Consider the following 25,132-nt stretch of genomic DNA (forward strand, 5'->3'; position numbering starts at 1 on the left):
CTTATAGTTTCACTGATATAGATTTTTTTGAGTGGCTTTAATCTGTTTTGCTGCTGCTTCCATGCAAACTGGAGCAGTGCCAACTGCCTGTATGTAATACACTGAGTATGGATACGTTGAGTACTTAATACAAACCCCACTTCAAGAAAATCAAAATCACAGCAGTACCTGGATAGCCGTTTTGATCCAGATCCCTGTTGCCACGCAGGGAAAAGCCAAAACTGGCTGGGAAAGAGCTGGAAGCCCATTGGCCGGAGAGAGTCTGAGTGGGTGTGTCTATCAGTCCTTCGGCACAGCCATTATAAATGAGAACCAATCCCTGCTGGTCATCCCCTCCGTAGGGACAGCCGATGGCCATGTCTGATTGGAAAGAACAACATCATATGATATTAAGAATTTGATGTTTTCCGACATACATATCTCCCTTTTAGGTCACACCCTTACCGTTGAATCCGTCCTGGTTGAGGTCCCCCAGCGGAGCCAGCGAGGTGCCGAAGCGGCTGAAGGCCTGTTGACCCGTCAGGTGAGACGGGCTCGGCTCCAGCAGCAGAGGGCCTCTCTGGAGGTAAACATACACCTTACCCAGCTCCTCCAGACGCCCGTTGGATCCTCGACGCATGAACATTGGAGCTCCCACTATCATGTCATCCAAACTGGGGAGACGAAGACAAGAGAGATTAAGACTTAGAGAGATGTCTTAAGTGGATTTTAGAGACAAAGTTATTTAGCAAAGATTAATGTTTGAGTATATCACCTTAAACACACTACAGTACGCAGTTTATAGACCATCAGGGCCAAGGTTTACATTTTCAAAGGAAGGGGTTAGCCAGTTAAAAGGAAGCAGGAGGACATGTTCTTTTATGTTTGACTTTATATGTTGTGTTTATGGATGATTCTGGAGAAGCAATCAACCATACATATATAGAAACAAGGAGATATAATATATATATAATATAAGGAACACTCAAGGAACAGTGATTGAAAACAAAGACAACCAGGGTCTGTCATTTAACAGATGGCGAACATTTTGGGATTTCTAAGGATTTGGAAGGAATCAAAATGCTGATAAAATATACAAAATATCCTGAATTTGCCGTCCTACTCAGTGACTATGTAAAATATATATGTGGTTTGTCATCACATATATGATATTACTTTTGGTGGCTAAAACAAAGCTAGCTAAACCTTTGGTTAGCTACTTTGGTAAGTTGAATGAAGCTAACATTAGCCGCATTTGTTGAGCAAAGGATGAACCACAAAGCTTTCTGTGATCATAATCACCAGCAGGCACCAGTCAATAAACAGTAGTTTGTACTGCTGTGTATTCTGAAAAATGCTGTGTTCAAAAATGACAATTAGCATAAAAAAGGCTTCCAAAACACTCTGTTGTTGTTAGTGTACTCTTCTTTGCTGCGGTTTGCTGGGGGGGGCGGAGACACCAGCAGACTTAACAAACTAATTAAGAAAGCTGGGTCTGTCATCAGCATCAAACTGGACCCTTTTGAGGCTGTGGTGGAGATGAGGACTCTGAACAAACTGTTGCCCATCATGGATAACCCCACGCACCCTCTCCACCTGCAGCTGGACAGACAGCAGAGCTCCTTCTCCAACAGACTGCTCCAGCTCCGCTGTCACAAGGACAGGTACAGGAGAACATTCCTGCCCACTGCCCCCCCCCCCCCCCCCCCCCGGCTGGCAGAGAACTCACTGCTCCATTTGTTTCTAATTTTTTGCTATGTTTCATATTGTATTGTATTTTGCTGCGGTAACCAAAAATGTTCCCAATTTGGGATAAATAAAGTATTTCTGATTCTGATTTCTGATATGCACAAGCTAGCATACTTTCAAACATACAAGTTTAAACTGAGGGTAAAAAAAGAAAGTGCCTTTATTGTGGGCCTCTGCCAAGGATGGGGAAGTAAAACAAACAGAGAGGGAACTTTACTCTGAGAGGAACTGAGGGTATTTTCAGAAAAGTTCATGACACATAAGAGAGTGACAGGATGACTGAGCATGAGCATGGGAAACCTTTGCTTCTGTATCGGTGACCTCGTCTTTACCTTTGCACTTATTCCACCCATTTCAACAGTTTTTACCATCATCTGTCTCACCGTCACACCATCCACTCACCCGTCGTTGTTGATGTCGGTGGCTGCCACTGCGTAGCCGAAGTAGGACCCCATCTGGAACGCATTACAAACAAGACCCAAGTTAGCCTGTAATCACACCACGGTGCACAGATCCCGTTCTTTTTCTTTCATTTTCTTTCTTTTTTCCTCTTTTGTACTCTCCTTCACCACCCCCAGAAGCTTTCCTCTTCAATCTCTCAATCCCACAATCCCCTGGGGTCTCCTCTTCTCTCCCTTTTCATGGAGCTCAGTGTTCGAGCTTCTGTAAGCTGGAGAAGAGGTAGGGGGTCCTGGGATCAGGGAACTCAAACCCCTTTAAAACTCACTCAGAGTAATACGCCTGGGTCTTGGGTTTTTCCGGTTTCATTTCATTCACGTATGATAAATTAGGGTCAGGTTACATCCTTTAGCGAGTATTGTTTCAAAGTGATATGTAGCTACACAGAGACTGGAGACTCTTGTGAAAAATGAGACAAAATATCACGGTTGTCTTCCTGTACGGCACATGCAAAGCAGGTCATATCCACATAAATCAAACTAATGATCTGGACAAGGTTCAGATTCATTGCGATACCCCATCAGAAGCTTTGCCAGATAGGTTTACACTCTAAAAAATATATGATCTCCATTTCCTGGAGAGCTGAACCACAGGGATTGTTTACCTGAGCTGAAGGGATATCGGGGAACTTAGAAATAACATGAAATATAATAAGGAAGTAACTTTCATTAAAGCTGCTTTATCTTTTATCTGAAAGACCCTATGAATAAATCACCTGAATCCTTCTACTAAAAAATGCTGTTTTTGAAACCAATACCAGTGCTTTTTTGGGACCACCTCAGTTGGGTTTCAAAGTATACTGAGATGAAACTAAAAGAAGTTAAAACTCCAGTAATTAATCAGCGAGGATCATCACTACTATAAAGCCTCACCTGCACAAACCCAACCCGCTCCCTCAAAGCCAAGCTAACGTCAAACCGCGACCACAACCTTTTCATCGCTTGACTCAAGTTTTAAAAGATGGCAAGCCGACCAAACTACGCTCAAATACTTTTCTGTTTAGCTACCATTGAAAGGATCCAGCGAGTCTTGCAATAAAGATTATTTCATGGCGTTTTCTTAGGCTGGTGGTACTGAGGGGGAACTATACCAAGAGGAAAACAAAATAGAGGAAAGTCAAGCTTTATAATGCATACACGTGTACTAATAAAAACCCCAGTTTGGACTAAGCATAAAAGAAATGAATGTACTGTATCATTTTACAATACGAGTACCAGCATTTTAACTATCAAGATACTCCATAATAGATCAAAGATCAAAGCCAATAAAACCAGAACAGTCCGACTTCTTTAAAATGGTCAAATACCTCTAGAGATATCATGTGAAAAACTACTTCAGTAAAAACAGTCCCTGAGATCTCTGAGGCGTGACACATTGTTCTGTGATTTGGAAAAACAAACATTGTTTTTTTAGGCAAATGATACTTGGCAGAGCAGACACAATATTGTTTACTGGCTTAAAAAAATGACAAGATTTAAGATTTCTTTCACCAAACAACGGGGGCCTCTTGCACAAAGACCCTCTGGGGTGTTGTTGCAGCTGACTCTGACTACGCAGTCACAGAGAGCAGAGAGTCCGTTAGTTTACCTCCGAACTCTCGCTATGACTTAACAGTTTACTCAGCGCCCTCCGCCCTGAGACTGACACCTCTGATCAGACGCTGATGACCTCCCACATTGAACACACACACACACACTTTCTCATGAGTCCAGGATCACATGCTCTATCTTCTTGCAAAAATCAGTTTAAATGTACAGCTGCGAGCACATCAAAACTAAACAGATAAGTTTGCATGTTTTTAAGTTGTGTTTTGTGAAATCGCTCCTCCTTTCAATGTCAAAACCGTTCCCTAAGCGATTTCATTTCATTCCTACCCAAGAATAAATGCCAAAGATGATCAAAGGTTCATTTATACTGCAACTACAGTAGTCTGAGTCAGACAAACCATGAGGGCTACTTTGAAAGCTGCAGCCTCTTTAGTGCCAAGTTCCCACTGTATGTTTTCGCCAATTCGGTAAGGAAGAACAGTTTCCATCCGCCAGTTTTTATGTGCATTTGCAATTGAAAATACGAGTGGATTTCTAAAAACACTTGCCTGAAGATGGTATATCGATAAAAAACAATTGTGCAAGGGTAACCTAAACTTAGGGAATAAATCCTACATGAAGCAAATGAGTTGAATGTCTACTCTTCACAGGTCTCACTAGAAAATCTATCAGAAAGCTCCAGCTTATTCAGAACGCTGCTGCTCGAGTCATCACTAACACTAAGAGAGTGGACCAGTACTGAAGTCTTTACACTGGCTTCCTGTCAGTCAAACAATTGATTTTAAAATACTGCTTCTGGTTTTTAAAGCGTCACATGGGTTAGGCCCAAAATATATTAATGATCTCCTGCTAAATTTTCAACCATCCAGGAGTCTCAGGTCTTCTGGGATGGGTCTGCTTTCTGTCCCAAGAGTCAAAACTAAACAAGGAGAAGCACAGTTAGCTTGTATGCGCCCACTATCTGGAATAAACTCCCAGAATCCTGCAGGTCGGATACAGCTCTTACTATTTTTAAATCCAGACTGAAAACGTATCTTTTCACCGCTGCTTTTGATCATTATCTTTGCTTCTTAATAGCCTGTTTTTCAATGCCATCTTTATAATGTGCTGCATTTGCATTCAATGTTGTCTATTTGGTTTTGTAAAGCACTTTGAATTGCCGTTGGCTGAAATGTGCTATATAAATACACTTTCCTTGTCTTACTTTTTGGAACAAGGAAATAAAAGCAACGTTTTAAATACTTCTCGAAAGCCTAGTTTCATCTGAACTTTGAAAGCAATTTTTAGTTAGTTAGGAGTTAGGGACATTTTGTGTTTTAAAATAACACATCTTCTGGTTATATTCTTAGAACTATGACTAACAAATGCAGCCAGACTAAACTACTTCCTGTTTCAAAAGCACATGCTCAATCGATGCAGTGACAACATGAACACTAGGTCGGTCTGCTGTTTTCTGGGTTTGATTTACAGCTTTTTAGGAAACCTTGAGCTGTGCATACTGTAAGCTCAAACTCTGACCCCGGTACAGGCCTCCTCTCCACGGGGCAAATTCCTCCATCTGCAGCCCTCCTTTTACACATGCTCCTTTAAACAGGTATACCCACATATGGAAATGGGGCTATATTACAAAAAAATCTCCAGCCAGATGTGCACATACCTGCTCCCCTGTCAAGTTGAGCAGAGACTTCAGGTCCCTTCCATTTAATATGGACACCTACAGTGCGACAGAGAACATACATTATTTAGGCACACATACTTTTCAAGGTTGTCTTTTTTTTTCTGTAAAATGAAAATATCAAGATTCCTTACTACACCATAGAGCATGAGTCCTTTAGGAACTCCTGTGATGAAGTCTGCAACAACAAAAGCAAGGGTTAGGAGATTTCAAAACAACACCAATGATGGTGAGATGCATGAACAAAGTCTTGAGGTTTGTTTGTATTTTATTCCTCCAATTGTTCCTGCTTCCGGAAAGACTTAATAATCCTATTCCACTCAATCATGTGTGTCAAGGCTGAGCAGTTAAACATTACACAGAGTTTGACCCTGTAGTCAGGCATGCATTTCTGCTCTCTGTACTGTAAACATGACCCTCACCTTCCTCATCATCCCCACTGAACTCGCCACCAGCCACAGAGTAACCTGCAGGAGAAACCAAGATGAAAGACAGACTGAGAATGAGAGCGAACAGCTGTGGTTGGGAGTGGTGAAAAACATTACAATGGTTTTATATTACATATTCTGTTTCAGTGTGTGGGTTATAAGAGTGTTAACAACATGTAGCAATAGTATATTCATGTTTAATGATGGTAGATTAGCAAACTAATCGCTCTTTTTCAACAACTCATAATGCTAGCTACAGCAAAGCTAACACAAATTATACCTATTTAGCTTAAGAACGATATCCAATTTGCATTAAAATCACAAAAAGCTCATTATTTATTTGCTTGTTTTTGCTTGTGGTAGATTGCAAACTCCCGATTCACAGCTGGAGGTGGAGGTTTAAGTATTGCTGGTTACTATAGCCTAAAGAAATAACCTTCACACGTTGTAGTCACGTAGCATATGTAGCATCCTTTGTTTACATTTGACAACTGACCATTTTAACTGAGTTATATTTCGATGTTGACATCTTACAATGTCTGTGTGTATTATTGTACAATTGACCGATGACTTCATGCCTGTCAAAGCCTGGTGCTTACAGAAAATGCAACTCAACTGCCAAAAGTGTATTCAGAGATTAGCGTATGTAAGCTAGTAGCAGCTAATGTAGCCATGAGCTGCTAGCTTCAGGAGAGGGATACAAGACATCTGGCAAACTCCTTCCTTTCTTACTCTAAATCCTAAACGGTAAGCCTGTTATCCCAAAAATGAACTAGCAAGCGTTAGTGCTGTGTATGCCAGTGCTACATGCAAGGTAACACTGAATTGTTTGTCTGGATACTCTTTAAACAAATGCAATTATGGCTTTCTGTTCCAGTTATGTAGTCGTTATGAAAGAGTGGGACTGCTAACCTTTTCCCTACTTAGAGAATACAACAAACACATCTGATTGGATTACCCTATTTAAAGGGTTTAAGGTCAGTGACCTCTTTTTCTGAATCAAATTTGATAGAAAATTAGGCTTAAATGAATAACAGAATAATAAAAGATATCACTTCTCAAATTCTGATATGTTGAGAAGGGTTTCGCTCCATTTTATTGGAGTGCAAATGTTAAACCAATGGGGTACTCACACGACAAAAAAGCTATAAAACTATACATAAACCATAAATATTCCTCAGCCATCTGGAAGGGGGTTGGGAGGACCCTCAGAAAACTTACAGTATTCCCCTATATACTGTGGCCCTTAAACTCCAGGCCCCACAGTATGAACATTTGGAAAGAGTTAATGATGGCGAAATGTGTGTCCTGAGGGTAGCACTACAGAAAAGGGTCATCAAGTTGAAATAATCAGAAGCTTATACCCTCTTGGGAGTATTATTGTGCTCAGTTTAATGATCTTCCCATTAGATGATGAGCAACAGTGTCTCGAGTCAGGTCTTGAGTCATGCTTTCACTGTGATGTTTGGCTTCATAGCGAAACAAGAGGAAAGGTCAAGAAAGGCCAGAGTACAAAGTTGACAATTTGCCATGAGGTTGGTGTCCAAATGTGTCCAAAATAGAAAGAATTCTTCCTCTCGGGAGTATGAATATGAAACGATGACTTTAGAAAGATATTCCAGATAGATTTCTTTTCAATGTTGGCACAAGAGGGAAACTCAGCTGGTTCTAATTATCTGCAGACTGAAATGAAATACTCAATCATTTGTGTTCAAGGTGTTTGTCTTTGCTTTGTCTTACCAAGGTCCTGGTCGAAATATGGACCTCATTGAGTTGCTATAGACAAAAGGTCAGGGGGTTTCTTACACCACCGATATTAACCTTTGGGAACCATGATTATCCCAATCTCAAATGTCATGGCACTCTGCTACCAAATATTAGGACGTAAAAACCAACCAACTTAAGTCACAGCAGCAATAAAAGAAGAATACCAAATATTCAAAACACCATTAGCCTGAAACATTTCCCCTTGGAGCAAAAGCCACATTTCTCAGAGAGACTTCAAACACACGGGCCTAGTTCATACTGAAGTACACAGTTATTTTTTATGCAGAATGACAGCATAACATTTTTTCTACATGGCGAAAGCGTTGCCTGCCCTACCGTCTCTCTTACTGGCTAGTTGTTGCATCAGTTGGTTGGATTGGTTAGACTTACATTTGAGGAATGAGGGTAAGAATCACAGGGTGAGCCAATCAGAGGCACCATAATTCTGCACAATAGTGAGCCATGTTCTTCTGTAGGTAGGAAAGGTGTACATTTTGGAGCAATGGGCATTTGGAGAACAGTCATTTGTTTTAGGGATTAATGGCTGTTGGGCTTTCCATCCAATGGGCTTTTTTACCTTTATACCTGATAAACGTAATTGTGGCCGTCTGACAATATAAGTATGCATAGTGTTTGTAATGTCAGTAGCACTACTGTTTGGTACATGTATTTGATTCAAGTGTACTTCCTCACCCAGGTAACTGTCGTCGTAGTTCCCCTGCGCCTGTCTCGTCTGAATCTGCCCGGCGACTGACAGCAGAAAGTATGAGGGGTAGTAGGCCTTCACAATCTCCTCGGTGGTGGCTGAGATCAGCTGGCCTATGGGATGATTGGTTGACAATGGGTTAAAGGTCAAGGGGTAAAATAAGACATGTGACTTTTGAACTCTCCTGAACTGAAGTTTGTTTACAGACAAAGACAACGGATTGATTTTATGAATCTTTTGAAAGAAAAATCCATGCTGTTTCACATTTTTCGGAGCTCACCTTGCCAGTAAAAACTGCCTGGTCCTCCGAGCACTACCCTCCCGTCCTGTAGCACAGAACAGTTATATCACTGAGTGTCAAACAAACTCTGCAAATCTGATGTACACAGCAGAATCTCCACTGCTTACTTCTACCAGAACAGGGTAGCTATTGGATTATGTGGAAACTGGCAAAAAGTCCAACAAATGTTTATCTTACCTTAGTGAAGTCTGCACTAAATCCTCCTTGACAAAAGCCCTGTCCAACAGGTCCATGTCTTTCTGCAATGCACAGCATCATACATGGGACACTTAACACTTATTTCATTTCTGTTTTTAATGCAAACTACAAAAACAAAACAAGCTGCTGAGTCGAGGGCGGAAAAACAACAGAACAAACCACACAAAAAGTCCCGATTCAGGGCGGATTTGTAGCTTTTGCTTCATCTCGTAACTGGTTTAGGCCATCAAAAAGTTGACCTGAATTGTACACAGCCACTTTCGTTAGATATACAGGTAGTTGTGTTCATAACATTAAGCACAAACCTATTTATATAAACTTTAAGAATGCCAGAAAACAAGTTAAAACAACTAGAAGTAGAACTCTTCCTGCTTTTTTTGTTTCTATAAGTGCACAGGTTTTCAACACAAGGCAAATATTTGCTCACTCTTCTCTATCCCTGTATATGGATAGTGTCAGTGTTCTGGGAGTATAACAACTGTTTGGTTGGGACCTTCCCAACCTTAGTACTGTGTATATGCGTACGAGAGTAGCTCCTCTAATTTACATTGACGTACGTTGATTTGGGGGACAATCCTTCCCTGAGTTATGGAATGATTTGGGGGATTTAGGGGATGTAAACAGGAAGTATAATGTCGTCATGGACTCAGTTAGCTTTTCGCAAACCAACTTGAGGCTCGTATTTTAGCCTACATTTGTTACTGGTCATTCATCATTACATTATGTTGAATAATACCTGTTTGCAGTGTACCCAGGTACAAACAACTATCCCTGGATCACTTTGACATTGACGAACAAATCATAAGTCATAACATATTTTTAAGGGAGCTTCTAAATCAGAGTCAGTGTTATTGCTGCCATATTTCGCACCTGTTTCTGGCCAGGATGGTCCAAATCTAATCGAACTCACACTGTTGTTAGTCATTCCTCTCTTGCTTAAGCAAACAAACGTATTGTACTCTGAGTCAATCAGGTGGAAATTAAAGGAGTGCTTCTAAAACTAGCAGAGCTGGCATTATTACTGCCGGATTTGGCACCCCCTCTGTAACTTTGGCTAGGATGGTCATAATCGCTCCAAAATCACTGCTCTACTTTTAGTCATCAAACTCATTTTACTCTGGATTCATGGCGTATAAAATACCAGGGAGACTTCTAAATCTGGCAGAGTTGGCTTTACTATTGCCGGATGTTGCACCCTACCCCCTGTAACTTTGGCCAGGATGTTCATAATCTAACCGAACTCACACTGGAGTTAGTAATTCCTCTCTACTTTAAGCAAACAAACCCATTTCACTCTGGATTCAAGGCATATAAAAAGCCAGGGTGACTTCTAAATCTGGCAGAGTTGGCATTATGGCTGCCTAATTTGGCACCACCTCTATAATTTTGGCCAGGAAGGTCATAATCTCACCAAACTCACACTGGTGTTAACTATTCCTCTCTACTTGAAGTAAACAAAAGCATTTTACTGAGAGCCTATCAGGTGAAAAATTAAAGATAAACCTAACCCTAACCCAGAGGAAAGTATTCCTCAAACACAGGCATGTATCTGTCCCTTTCACCTTGACTTTGCATCACGTCTCAGTTTTTAAAGACCAAGACAGAGCTTTAAGAAGATATAATACATGTCTGACATTGATCAGTTAGACAGAGGCATATTAAACAATTCATTATAATATTGCTGTTGGACTATATTCGCTCAAACTTTGGCCCCACACCCTCTCTGAAGGTGGCTATGATTGCAGAAACTCACCTGTTCGGCAGGGGGCGTACTCAACGAACGTTTTAAGACTGTCTACAGAGAGGTAGCAGGTTCCTGTGACATCTGCGAAGGGTTCGTCGTGTTCGGTTCTCCAGTAGTAACGGGGAGCACAAGCCTGGCAAGCACAGAGAGACGGCTCAATGACATCCTGATCCAGACCTTCTCCCTCAAACATCACTTATGAAATCAAAGATGAGCCACTTTAACTACACACAGAAAGTCTGTCAAGCTTTAGAGCCTTCGAAATCTGGAAACTAGTAAAAACGGTGGACCATTTTCTTAGTGAAAATACAAAAACAGCTGCAAGTTAGGGAGGAAACAATGTGTGCTGTGAGGAATCTACTTCCATGGCCACAGGGTTGCATTATATTAGCCATATGGAGTTTATGGGATAACAGGTTGTTGCTGTCTCAAATGTTTACTACGCATTAAGCAGCAGCTGTGTACTGCTTTGCATTTAGTGAGCTGTAATATATTTGATTTTATTTGCCGTACTCGTGGTTTAGTGCTCACCCTTCCTCCTTGTAAAAGTGCAGTATATTGTTTCAAAATGCAATAAATGGGGACAAATCTTAAACTGTGTTAGTATCTGAACTATGGTTATGGTACCAATGAGTGTCCCCTGCTATAAAAGAACAATACTCAATGCTAACTTGCTGCCTGGGACTATAGCTTTTATTGTTACTGTTAGCATTTAGCTTTCACTGACTCACTGTAGAAAAGCTAATGGCAAGTTTATTAGCAAACTTTAAGCATTATATGGAAACTGACAGTATTTTTATTCCAAATTAATGTAGTGAACAAAATATTCTGTGAAAGTTTACCTATGTTTTAGATTTGTTGAGAATTGAGGGAACATTCTGCAACCTTGTCTGAAGAGTACAACAACGTGGAGACCCAGAAGTTCAAATTAAAACACCCCCATTAACCCATGTGCAGCACTATGGACACGTTTGGATTTTATATTTTATATATTGGGATTATTTGGGTTTTATAAGCCTTATTGCAAACATTTCGGCAAATATTTAGCATTTTATATTTTTGAAAGTTTAACATTTTATTTTATTAAAATAAAAATACAATTATATTTAAACTTTGTAGCTAAAATACATACAACTTTAATTCTATAGCACATTTAAAAAAACAAATTGACCAGAGGCTCTACATCAATAAATATATATATATATATATTAAATATATAAATAAACAGGACATAAAAAAATGTAAAACACAGGAAAATTAAACCATACTTAAAGCCAGAGACTGTGATGTAAACACGATATAAAACCCCAATTTAAAAGCACACACTGACATTTCTTAGAGGTGGTCTGCAAGCGCGAATAAGGAGAGTAAGTGGGTCTTCAAACAGGATTTAATGATCAACAATCAAGTAGTATTTTTACTGAAGTTGCAGGAAAATAAAATGTTGCTTTTATCTAAAACTATGCATGAAAGAAGGACACCAAAATCATTGCTGTGTCCCAATATCTTCAGCAGTGATGATGACGACTGAAGTGGGTTACAAAGATGTAACCTGAGTCACCGTTAAATGTGTCATTCTTACCAGGATGCTGTTACCATGGGAACGCACTGTAGCTCCGAACCACTGATGGGACTTGAACTCGACCTGAGTGTTCACGTTGCTTATGTAAAAATATCGATCGCCTAGAGGAGAAAAACACATCAAAGACATTCAAACTGGATTCCACGGACACTGGGACTTTGGTGATTTTTAGGATTTGCTATTTTAACTCAGTCAAAGATCCCCTTGTCATCAAGTGTGTTTGGTTTCCGTGCTGTCAGGGCCTCATTTGAGTGTGTTCCCCACATGTTCTTGGCTTTTTTTACATGGATATTTTATGGCCTTGTTCCAGCGGTCTGCAGTCTTAATCCATCCTCCATGCTAGGCAGACATCAAACAAGCTCAAAGGGACTCGGACCTTGTTGTTTCTGTAACCCAAGCGGCTGTACTTCATTGTCAGGATCTGTTTTAAGAAGAGGCCCTGGCAGTACGAAGGCGAGGAGCAGTGATGAAGACAGGGGGGCGGTGGAGTGCTCTGTGCTTGGTTTTCCTGACAAATGGAGTACTTTTTGCAGCCTCAGCAGCATTAAACCTCCTCAAGTTTTGTTTTCAACAACAACATGCTGTAAAATGATTCATTTGGAGTGGGAACGATGGTCGTATTTCTTCTTGGATTGCTATTCCTGGTCCATTAAATGTTTTTATAGGTGAGCCAGGTTGGCTTTCCAATGGCACACTGTAAAAACAAGTCCCTAACAAAGACTTTAAAACAAAGACTTAAAAAGAACAATCAGTTCAGAGTAATTATGGTTCAGAGTAGGCCATTTTAAAAAGGTGGGTTGATAGTGAGTCCATACTGCGGATGTCTTGTGCGAGAGAGTTCCAGAGACTGGGGGCAGAGTGGCTGAAGGCTCTTGACCCCACGGTGATCCAGCAGGCTGAAGGTACAGTGAGTTGGAAGGCAGAGGAGGATCGGGGAGCACGACAGGGAATGCAGTTGTGAGGGAGTTAAGAGAGATATGGAGGTGCAAGAGTGTGAAGGGCCTTGAAGGTGAGGAGCAACATTCTCAAGTCGATGCGGTATTTAACTGGAAGCCGATGGAGTTGTTGAAGAACCGGAGTGATATGATCCATGGAAGGAGTTCTGGTGATGATACGGTCGGCTGAGTTTTGGAGCAGTTGGAGCTTACGCAGAGATTTTTGAGGAAGACCACAGAGGATGGAGTTGCAATAATCAATACGGGATGTGACGAGGGCGTCGATGAGAATAAAGATTTAAAACAAGTGAAAGCAACTCTACCCACAATGCACTGCAGGAGGACTCTACCCACAATGCACTGGAGATCAATATTGCGGAGGTGGAAGTATAGGCAGATCGAGTAATGTTGTTGATGTGAACTTCAAAAGATAGGGTGCTGTCGAGGATGACACCCAGATTCTTAACTTGGGGGGGGGCGGGGAGGGGACTGTGGAGTTGTCAATGGTAAGGAAGAATTTGTCAGTTTTGGCCAGAGTGGATTTTCTTTGCCAACTAAAAGAACCTCGGTTTTATCACTGTTTAGTTTGAGAAAGTTGGATGAGAACCATGATTTGATTTCCAGTAAGCAGTCTGACAGGGTAGTGGGGGGGGGAGTGGAAGTGGGTTTAGTGGAAATTAGATATTGTATTTTCTGAAGATACTGCAGAGAGTTAGGAGGTAGATGATAAATAGGAGGGTTACATCCCTATGTGACACTCACGCTTCTATTGGCAATCGCTCCAGCACACTATACATGATAGGCTAAGTGGTGGACCAATCACAACAGAGCCGGCCAGCTAACAAAATCAGATCAGACTGGGCTCTGGTTTCAGACAGAGGGTCAAAAGAGGTGCTGCAACACAGGCAGTATGAGAAACATAAAGAGCTTTTTGAACATTAAAGCACGGAGACATGTCCCAGGAGAGACAGGAAATACATATGAATCTGAAAATGAGAGAGGGAACAGTCTATGTATGGGATTCACCATTGTCCAATAACATGAATTGAGAGGCGGGCCTTCTGTGGTCTCTATTGCCACTTATAAAAAGTTGGTGGGGGTTAGCTCGTTGATCCTAATTTCTTCTACATGCAGGATTTGTGTCGCACCTACAGCTCAGCACCAAAACGAATTTTTGCAATTCAGCATCCTTGAAAAATCATTTGAGAAAACCTGACGCCCTAAATCACAATTACATACGCCCGTTAGTGCATGTGTCAGCTCTACTGTGGTCTATTCTCTGATAGGTTTGCCTGCTGTGAGGCACAGAGTGGTGACATTAAACTCCCCTGGCTGAATTTCAGGGTGCCTGTTTGGGTAATGAAGTCTGGGCTGTGTCCTTAAACATACAGTGAATCCGGTGGCCTGGCTATAAGCATTTGAGTGTAAATGTGTGTGTTATCGGTATGTTTCGCAGGGGGAGAATTTGTAAACAGTTTGTAGATGTGTATTTGTGTACGCAGAGTTTGCATAGCAACAGCTCCCAGTCTGTGTAAACCCCCGTCCGATAAGTCAGACCCTGTGATCCTCAAACGGTGGTCCTTATCGCTTCCTGTATTTCTTATGGAGGGTGATTATTTTTCTTGCAGAGCTGGGGTGGGGGCAACCCAGGTCCTCTGGGGTCCTTGTCCCTGTAGTGACTCTGCCCCTAATTAAACAACCCTCACAACACCGGGCCCGGGTCCAACAGGAAATACAACGCTCTGTGAAAACACTGCAAAACACAGGAAAGGTTCCAAACCGGAGACCTTAGCGAGGGGTGGTGGTGGTGAGGAGGAAAGCTGGGTTCAACAAAAACAGAAGCGATGGATTAGGAGCTGTAAGTAGCTGCACTTGTGACCTCAGGGTCACTGGGATGCTACCTTTGGCTTCTCTCAGACACTCTTTATGGATGCTTAGAGACAGACGTTAACTACATGCTTCTGTCTCAGACGGTTTAACGTCGCTGTTTGGGGGAAGTGACATTTTTATTTGCATGTCCTTGAATAATGTGATTTACTACGTACTAATGTTAGGATGTTGGGAAAATTCTCTCCCTTGGATTGTCAACATTGAAGGGGCCATATTATGCTTTTTAGGGTCTTTCCTGTTGTGTGTGATATAGGTTTTTGTGCATGTAAATGGTCTGCAGAGGCTGAAATCCCAAAGTTCTCCCCCCGCCTGAAACACCTCCATTGGACTCCTTTTGTTTTCTTCCGTAACGTAATGACATCACTATGAAACACTTGTGCTTTTATTGGCTAGCGCTCCAACACATTGTACATGATGGGATAAGGGGCGGGACATCTTTAAGCAGCTGATCAATCACAACAGAGCCAGCCAGCTAACCAATCAGAGTAGACTGGCCTCTGGTTTCAGACACAGCACACACGCAGCACAGGCAGTATGAGAAACATAAAGAGCTTTTTGGACATTGAAGCATGGAGACATGTCCCAGTAGAGACACAAAATACAATGATGAACCTGAGAATGAGCATTAAAGGGCTCCTTTAACGTGGCTTAGAGATCAAAATTTTTTTCCAAAGAGGCAGACTCGTCAAATTACATTTTACAAGACACCCTACCTTGCTTGTCAAAGTCGATCATGCTGCAGTTAGCTTGGCTCCAGGGGCACGAGTACACGGCTCCTCCTTCAGTGATGTCGGGCTGGCTGGTGTTGGCTTTCGGGGCGCCGATCAAAACACTGAAACTAGACGGCAGGAAAGGAAAAACGTAAATTGCGATGACGGGACCGTGTCCAGGAAAAGTCAGAGATGACGCCAAGAAGCATTTGTTTTGTTTTAAAATCAAGTGCAATTATCCCGTCTTGACTAAAGTGCTGTCATACACACAGCTGATGAAAAGAGGACCAATCTAGAGAAAGAATTGTGAGGGGGAAAAGGGTCTGAAAGGAGCTACATAGGACTCTAACATAGATCAGATAACATACAGAAGAATTACATGACAATAAAATGTAAGTAAATTAACACCCTGCTTTCGCCAACCATTCAAGTCGCAGTTTAGTCGTATTTAATATACAGTTTTGGATCGTCATATTCCCATATTCGTTTGCTGTTTAGGGATTTAGGATTCATGTATTTGTGCGATCATACTGAACTGAACGATGGCAAGACGAAGGCAGTGTGCATAATCTGAACATTGATTAACCAATTAACACCTCGGCCTTTCAAACAAGCATCAAAAAACCCATCAAAGCTTTAAAAGGAGGAATCAGTTTTACAATAACAATTACTACAAACTGTTGGAGCTATATATATATTGCTTTATTTGATTTAATCATTGACTGACTTGCTGTTTTTGTTTATAGTAATTGTAGTATTAGTATTATTAAAATCAGAGTGAGAGTAGTTGCTATGCTTTTATTTTGAAGGCCTGTTTGGGCACTGGGTGATTAGGACACCTGGTGCAATTGTATATATTGGAGACAGGTGGGAACATGTTTTTTACCAGGGTGATTCAGGCCACAAGGAAAGCCATAGGAAAGGCTTAAGGAAAGGAATCAATCGGAAACTGTGTTCATTGTACTTTGGATCCTGGAAGTAGATGCACAAACGGAGATTCTTGTCTGGACTTGGATCATTGTGCTTCAGCTGCAGTGTTATTTTACAACAATTAACACTATATGTGAAAGTTGATGCACTGACGTAGACTGAAAGACTTGTGTAGTATCTAAGACAGGAATTGAAAAAATGTGTCATTGTAGAGAAACAAGTCATATAGCACTACCATGAAAAGAGTTCCCATCATCCCCTGCTCTAGTTTATGGGGTCTGTTGCACAGCACATGGCTTCCCACACGTGCATTTAGAGATCAGTTTACATCTTTCACCTCAGTGGCTGTTTTTTTCAGCAGATCCCTGTCATTATCACTAACAGTTAGTAAAGGAGGATTCTAAATGTCTGAAAGAGGAAAAACACTGAGTCCAGAATCGCTGCCCGGAAGGTTAAACATCTGTCTCTACTTAATTTAATGTCACATATTGTAACGTTAAGTTAAGCCGAAGATTTGTAACCTCAGCATAAGGTCAAAGTCAGCCCCGAAATCCTTTATCCTCAGCTAATGTATGAAATATAAAGCCAAAACACTGTGTCATAATGCCTAAAGCCGAGGAAAGTAGCAATTTCTGTAGGATACAAGGTGTGGGATTACCGTGCAGCAATGAGGGTTTCTTGGAAACTGAAATATGGAGGTGAAAACACTCGTGACGTTTTATCACCTCATAAAGGTGACATAGCACCAGCTCGTCTTTAACTGTTGCTGTGTGCTGTTCGGTGATGAGCAGGTAGTGTACAGCGAAATAAAACTGTGTATATAAAACCAACACAATGAGACCCTGAAACTCAGCAGAGCACAAGGGGGAGACGCACAGCTGGTAAAAACTATCGTTGGTTTGGTCACTTTAAACACCTTTTGCATGGGATTCATTCATTGTTTCTGTAAGAATATTGAATAGAGAAGCTTTATAGTGAGCTTGCAACAACACACCGGTATATTTTCACTGAATTATTACCTGTCACTGGTCTAACATCGAAATTGAATGACAATCCTTCGTTAGAATTAACTAAATGATTGGTTGGTTTTCTTCACTTCTATTTCAGATAACATTTCATAAATGTGTTTCTAATAAAAGTCCAGGAAAGTGTTTTTAGGAAGTGATACCTGTGTTTGTGTTTTCATCTTTCAGTCATTTTAAATAAGTGTAGCCTTATTTATTTCAAGCCAAACTAACTCAAGTAGTTTTGTTGACTTTTGTTTGTAGGTGTTTAAAAATCAGAGAAATGGTTCTATGAAACGTTATTTTGTAGGGCTCTTAGTTCGTCTGGATATAGATGTGTTTCTTTGAGAATTTTTCTCTTTCAAATCATGGTTCAGCTAACTTAAAATACACACTCCTGTACCCAATCAGTCCGTTGCAATGAGCATTTAATAACTGTGATTGCCAGGATTGTAATCAGCAAGTTGCCTAAGAAAGCAGCCTTAAGCATTTTTCCCGATGTCCAAAAGCTCCCAGCCTTGAAATGAATGACACATACAAAGAGAGAAATGAGGGCATGAGTATGTGTGAATATCATGCACTTAAACCCACATGCTAATTCACACATGCAAGTGTTTGTGTGTAACAAGGTGTTCAGACTGAAAAGGCCTGGCTGGCGCTGAGCGAATTTCCCCAACTTAAGACATTGGTGACTGATGACATTAGCAGAGATCAGACGAACTCTGTACTCCCCCCTTCCATCCCCCAAAATGTCTGGAGAGCACAAGAGGAATATTTACATGGCTGCTGGATAAGCTATTTCTTAAAAACCACTCACTCCACAGCCACTCTGCAAAGGCCGTCTCTCACAAAGCTGCAGGACTTTTTAAGCATCGCCACCACCTGTGATCTCTGCACGTGTGGAGGTTTGCTTTTAGGAGACAATTAAAAGCTCTTGTAATGTAAACTCAACAGGCAACAGTACCATGATATGTATCAATGGGATGATGTATTTGCTGTGACCTAAAATGAAGATTCCTTTCCTTTAACTCACACTCAAAAGGAACATCTGGGGGAAAAGGCTTACAGGCAGGGCCCGGGTCAGTGATGCAACATGTCATTTTACCTCAGGGATTTATGAGCTCCAGTGAAAACATTTACATCTATAGGCACATTATTCTGAAGCAAGTCATACTCTAATGACAGGTTAGTTTAACTGTTCCTGTGCATGGAAACCCGCTCAGAACATACATCTTCTGCACAACATTGTCACGTTTTAGGCTGCTAAAGGTATCTGGATGCTTCATTTTAAGGGCCCCTGAGCTACAATGATAAGATCTTACATTACATTTAGAAATAAACGTAATACTTTTCCAGGAGCCTCTTTATCCGAGCAAACCCTGGTCAGTTTTTCTTGAGATCTTATCTGGGTTTTTATAATAAACAGGATATGATGCTTACATGAGCCGGATCCCCATCCCCAATATCTGTTTTGTTTGGGTAAATACATTCACTAAACTCACACAGATGTGGGTGGCCAAGAAATATCTGACACGTTACTCAACTAGAGTTTTCTTGTAGTATTTGTTGTACTACTTTGTAGGCTGCAGTAGAACGATCCCCAGTTGCTCTAGCCGATAGATGTTCTCACATGACCATAATAAATGTGGTTATAATTTCAGATGAATCAGTGTACCATTCATGAACAATAATTGAATAAAAGCACTGACTGTGACCGGCTGTGCAGTTCAACTGTGCTAGCAACATTGGCCCTTTAGTGGCCTTTAATGTAGAGCTCACAGATAGGTTGGTAAACACAAAGAAGTTCAGGGACATGTGGTCAAAGTACTTCAAATGCTGTGTCCTATTTCCATACTACAGACTCATTATCTCTGACAACAATCAAGTACACTTAAACAAGACACAAACTGCATCTGAGGTCACTGAAAGGGACCTTTTGTCAAACTTTCTCAGGGCAAAGACCATCAGAAACAATTCTAGCATTACAATAAGTTAACAGTTCCTGCAATGGCCAATGTGACCCAAATCTTTCTGGTTCTAACCTTGTTAACTGGATTTTTAAACATATATATTCACACACATTTACTCTTTCACTATTTAGACATATACGTTGTCAAAAGGCGCCACAGAGATCAATACATTATCCAACATTCCAGCCATGACACAGACCATGCTGCAAACAATGGTCATTTTAAGCATGCTGAAACACCTGCAATGGCAATGCAATACCATGTTTAGCAGGTATCATATTGAACATTTACTAATAAGAACTAAAGACAAGTACAAATGAGGCCGGTGGAGCAGTGGGCTGCCATACGCACAGCGCCCGGGGAGCAGTGTAGAGAACAGTGCCTTGCTCAGGGACACCGGTAGCACTTGTTCTTTCGGGGACTTGAACTGGTGACCTTCCAGTTCCCAGGCTAAGCACCTAACCACTTTGCAGGAATGGAGGGAGTCAGGGAATCACAACACTGACAAGGATTCAACGTGATGAGGACAGACATACTGTATCTGTACCAAATTTCACTGGAATCTATCCAGTAGCTGTAAGGACATTTCCAAAAATATCAGCCGGATTTTGGAACTACAATAGATGTTAAATAAAGACCAAAATCAGCAGGAATTATCGACTGGAAAACCATGAATGTATGCAGAAAATGTGACCTATAGTCATCAAACTGAGCAGAGGACACAGCTTTTCTGTTGTTCACTATTGACCGATCCCTACCAACACACTTGAGGCCTGCCTCCTGATCCAGACATATTGATTTTAAGTGGACATGTGTTCTGAGGCAGTGAAAACAGAGATAGCATGGTGAGCAACTCTTAACAACAGTGGGGTAATTGTGAGAATGCATGACAAGCAGAAGCATCCCATCAGCAGAGTAAGAAAACATCTCATGGAAAGCATCTGTGTTGTTTACTTACCACAAGACAAAATACCATAAATTCACATGAGTTCGCTCCAAAACAAACATTGTATTGTTCAGTGAAGGCAAAACCATTGCAGGGAAACGGGAGGCTTAGTCAGTATAAATTGGTCTAAATCAACATCTCAGTAATGACTCAACAACATGCTCTCTTACTGCCAGGAGCTTAGTTAAGCAAACGGAGTGAATCTTAACCAATTTCCTCACAGGATAATATCTACATTCATTACACCAACATTGGTTTTCCTACGTGACCCACGAGGATGTTAGTGGAAGAAGTGCTCTTACTGAAGTACCAATGCCCTAATGTAGAAATACTATAACTAAACACAACATCTTGGCCTCAGAATATACTTAAACTTTATGTATGACAGTCTATCATCTCAGAATAATGTGTGTTATTTGGTTGCAGTAATAATTCAGTCATGGAAAGTTACAGCTGGGTATATTGCACAATATCCTGGGTATAAATAAAGTGCTTAAATATTTCAACCACCCCATAAACTCATAAGTAGCCCAACTGGAGTTGTTAAAAAAAAAGTTAGGTGAAGTAAAGACTTAAATATTTGGACAAGAGCGGAGTAGAAATATAATACTGAGACACGGAGCTGATAAGGAGTAACTGGAATCTGTATGGCTTAGATCTCTCGACACCTTTTACAGGAGCAGCTACTAAACATTTTCCACTCCAGCAGGTTATCATGAAGCAGATTAACAGCTGATATGCACTAGATTTCTGTCGTCATCCAAAAGATGGCTTCCAGGTGATGTAACATCCGAAAGAAGTTTCTTTGGCTCTTCAGCAACAGCAGCTGTGAACAGCTGGCCGAGAGGGTGTTTCGGCTGGACAAGCCAAATGTGTTTCAATGTCTCCAAAAGTGAGATAATGCTATGTTGAAATCAACTTGTTAGCTTGTTGGCTGTAAATGTGCTGTAGTGTATGGTCAGCTTATCCTCAATGTGTTCAAGTGATGTGAAAATAAAAGAGTTATTATCAATACCATGGAAGACACTCTTCCAAGAATCAAAGTGTTAAACTCTCTTGTGTTGAACTACATTATACCGATGGCAACTTTTAGCTTTAGCAATATTCTTTAATAAACACTGGTGGATAAGGTTTATTAAGAGTTCAAAATGTAGTACAGTTGAATGTACATAGGTAGAGTGCCAGTTTTTCTCAATTCTACGCACATTACTTGGTAGGCTACGTGTTCAGGTACAAGAACACTTACTGGTGGTTGTTAGCTAAGTTAGCTTGCTGGCTAGCTAGCTAAAAGTTTGACTATCATTATTGCTGAACACCTGCAACGGTGGCAGCAAGTGACCACTAAGGCATGATAGTGAATAGCTAAACAGTTTTAGTCTAACAGTAGAACAAGTAGAGGAGAGTAGTAAAATCAGCTAACAGTCTCACAGCAAATTGTCCATCCAAAGTTTGCTAGCATTAGCCACAAAACGTTCCTTACTAGGACAAGGCTGTAGCAGTAAAACTTGAATGAGCAATGGTGCGTTGTGTTGCACCTCATTTCCTCAGCAGTGAATGAAGTTCTCTTTTTTTCAGAGTTATAAAGTCTGGCTTTAACTGAAAGTGCAGAACTTTAAGAGAGAGTTTACCCCACACAAAATATATATATTTCCTCTTACTTGTAGTGCCATTTACAATTTATTATGCTAGTTAGGGTTCTGAAGGTGGAAATTGAAATGCAATGTTTTGTAAATAACATATTCTAAAAGCGGCATTTTGACTGTATGACCCGCCACCACAACCAGCTGTATTTTCTAGTAAGCTAACCTGAACCCGCCCATCACTTCAGTCTAGATTGTTTTGGGGTACTGGTACGATTTCTCAAACATGTGGAACCAAAGAATGACCTTAAGCTCCTAAAAAAAGGCCTAATTCACAGTCATTTGTGAGCAGTTTAATGTAGGACCTATTTTCCTTCAAACACTATACCTGCCAACCCTATCACCTTGCAGAAGAAAGCTAACCGATAGTGCTAGCTTACTTAGCACCCCTGAGCTAGCTACACAGCTCAGGCAAGGAGGACTCCAATAATGTTCACATTGTGGCTCTTGAAAATGAGGATGTGATATGGTTGGCAGTTGTAGTTCAGTAGAAAGAAAAATAGTTCCCACATGAAACAGCTCACAACAACGTCTGTTTATTATCTGGAGTAATCGGGTCATGATGTCTGGAAAAGTACATTGCTATTCAGTTTTTCAAATCTGCTTTTGTCAACAATAAGCAGAGTGCCATACATTTCCACATAGGAGAGAAGCAAGACAACAATCAGGATTGGTAAATACCACTACAGGTAACAGGAAACATATGTATAACTACTTGAAGCGCCATTTAACGCAAACAACTGTAACTTTTAGAATGTTAAATACTAGAGTGTAACATCAAAATATAGGCTACCAATATACAGTAACTGGTAGATGTCTGGTAATACCATTATTGTAAAAGCTCTGTGACTCTAATGTAATGAAGAATTATAGAGGCACGAATTCTGTATGTGCAGCCGATAAATGGAAGACCATAAATCCACCGGCCTTCATTCATATCCAACTTGGATTATATGACCATGTGTGTGTTCCACGACTATTGCCCACGGGAGGGTTTTCTCAATGAGGCAAAACAGGTGACGGTATTTGCTGTGTGTGTGTGAAGAAATAAGAACATCGTTGATCTTTGACTTTATCTCACTCAGCAGTTCCTCCTCTGTCAACAGAAGGACCAGCTGGAATCCCCCCGTCGTCCCTTCAGTTTATATTCAGGAGAAACAGATTAGCATATTTCTTACTTTGCTGTAGGTTAACCCCCTCCCGTCCGAATCAAACACAGACTCAAATGTCTGTTTCCAATCACACTCGGGCTGGAATCCTGTGTGTGTGTGTGTGTGTGTGTGTGTGTGTGTGTGTGTGTGTGTGTGTGTGTGTGTGTGTGTGTGTGTGTGTGTGTGTGTGTGTGTGTGTGTGTGTGTGTGTTGTTTTTTTTTCAACATTGCATTATTATTAATTTCACAGTATTTTGTTTTGTGTATCGTATAAATGTGAAATTAATTTGTACCTTGATGCTTCGGCAAAACTGTTTTATCCCAAAGAAGCCATGGAATTGAAGTGGGACGTGTGCTTAGGCTATATTGAGTGACATTTAACTTTGCACCCTGACAAAGTCCATCACTGTGTCATTATGGGATGCATTTAACAGCAAGATATTACAGTGAAAGTTTTGTAATGAGTCTAAAAATAGTAATAAGACTAATAGTAATATTAGTAAACTCATTCAAAAGTCATTAAAATGAAGAGTTTGTATAGGAATCACAACATTACCTTAACTTGAGAGCTTACTAAATAAAAATCCCAACATTTTAATACTAGAAGATTTGCAAGTGATATACATCAGAGGCTGGCGATGTAAAAACAAATGAGCATGTCTACTGAGCTCAATGCAACATGTAGTCAGAGGGGGGAAAGGACTTGAGAGAAAGTACAATATGGTCCTAAAATCCTCCATTACAAGTACAAATCCTGAATTGAAACTATTACCTAGGTAGAAGTACAAAAGTATTATCAGTATATCAAAAGTACTCAGTATGCAGAATGGCTCACATTATTCCGTTTTTATCAGCAGCAAATACATGTCAATTAATTTTAATGTGGTTGTTTGACAATGTAGAGCCAATTTCAGATACTTTATAAAATAATGTGTATATTAAAAATTCATGTATTGCATCAGATTATGTTTTTCATAGCTAATAATAATATCAGTGTTTAAAAATGTAGTAACAGTAATGTAAGTATATGTAGTGTTAAATGGAAATAGTCAAGTATGTCAAAGTAGTACTGAAGGACAGTAAATGTAGTCCCACCAATGTGTTAGTATATCAAAATGATGCCATAAGGAAGACAAATCAATAATCAAAGTGTAAGTAAGTGTTAGAGCATGCACACATTTTGATGCTGCATTGAGACGTTTACCTGGATGAGTTGCTGAAGAACTCCACTGAATATCCGAAGTAAGTCCCCGGTGGTCCGGTGAAAACGACGCGTTTCTCCGTGTCCAAGTTAAAAGCGGCGCAAAGCTGCAGCAGAACCGCCACTACAGGTAAAACCAACGCTGCGTTATGACCGTGACTTTTTCCCCAGGACCGGGGAGGAGAAAGTCCAGGAACGGTGCCCATCTCTTCTTTTGCGCGTCTCCTCTTTCATTGAGTAGCTGAAGCGCAAAACGCATCATCCGTGCTGTACTGGAGTATTCATAAAGTTCTGCAGTAATCCCCTTCAGCTCCAACAGGTCCCGTGTACTGGTCCAGAGTGCATAGTGAAATGTTACAGAAATGTGAGTCAGAGAGGGAAAGAGAAAGGGAGGGAAGGAGGGGGGGGGGGGTGATTGCAACCTCATTTGGGGTGGAGCTTTACATATTACCAGACAGGCTGGTCCCCAAAGAAACAGAGCTGTGGTACTGCTGTAAACAGATATTACTGCACAACTCCAGCTATTATTAGAACCAGAGGTGGAGGAAGTCATTAAATTAAAGTTAAAGTAGCAGTATACCGTGTACAAATACTCACATTTACTCATTCAGTAAAAAGAA

At 40.8% G+C, this 25,132-nt stretch overlaps 1 protein-coding gene across 1 annotated transcript in view; it reads right to left on the reverse strand.

The window, feature by feature from the left end:
• LOC134883507 (integrin alpha-5-like) overlaps window positions 1-24,854 on the reverse strand; it is a 46,711-nt gene extending 21,857 nt beyond the window's left edge. Inside the window, exons 1-13 of the mRNA XM_063911892.1 lie at window positions 24,516-24,854; window positions 15,674-15,798; window positions 12,136-12,236; window positions 10,563-10,686; window positions 8,789-8,850; window positions 8,591-8,636; window positions 8,298-8,423; window positions 5,832-5,876; window positions 5,544-5,587; window positions 5,392-5,448; window positions 2,131-2,183; window positions 445-653; window positions 169-360 (exon numbers count right to left, since the gene is read on the reverse strand). Of these exons, the coding sequence (XP_063767962.1) occupies window positions 169-360; window positions 445-653; window positions 2,131-2,183; window positions 5,392-5,448; window positions 5,544-5,587; window positions 5,832-5,876; window positions 8,298-8,423; window positions 8,591-8,636; window positions 8,789-8,850; window positions 10,563-10,686; window positions 12,136-12,236; window positions 15,674-15,798; window positions 24,516-24,718 (1,387 nt within the window). The 5' untranslated portion in view covers window positions 24,719-24,854. The remainder of the gene's footprint in view (window positions 1-168; window positions 361-444; window positions 654-2,130; window positions 2,184-5,391; window positions 5,449-5,543; window positions 5,588-5,831; window positions 5,877-8,297; window positions 8,424-8,590; window positions 8,637-8,788; window positions 8,851-10,562; window positions 10,687-12,135; window positions 12,237-15,673; window positions 15,799-24,515) is intronic.
• Between the last annotated feature and the right edge of the window lie 278 nt (window positions 24,855-25,132).

The sequence above is a fragment of the Eleginops maclovinus genome, chromosome 20 (assembly GCF_036324505.1).
Source record: "Eleginops maclovinus isolate JMC-PN-2008 ecotype Puerto Natales chromosome 20, JC_Emac_rtc_rv5, whole genome shotgun sequence".
NCBI classification, from domain to species: Eukaryota; Metazoa; Chordata; class Actinopteri; order Perciformes; family Eleginopidae; genus Eleginops; species Eleginops maclovinus.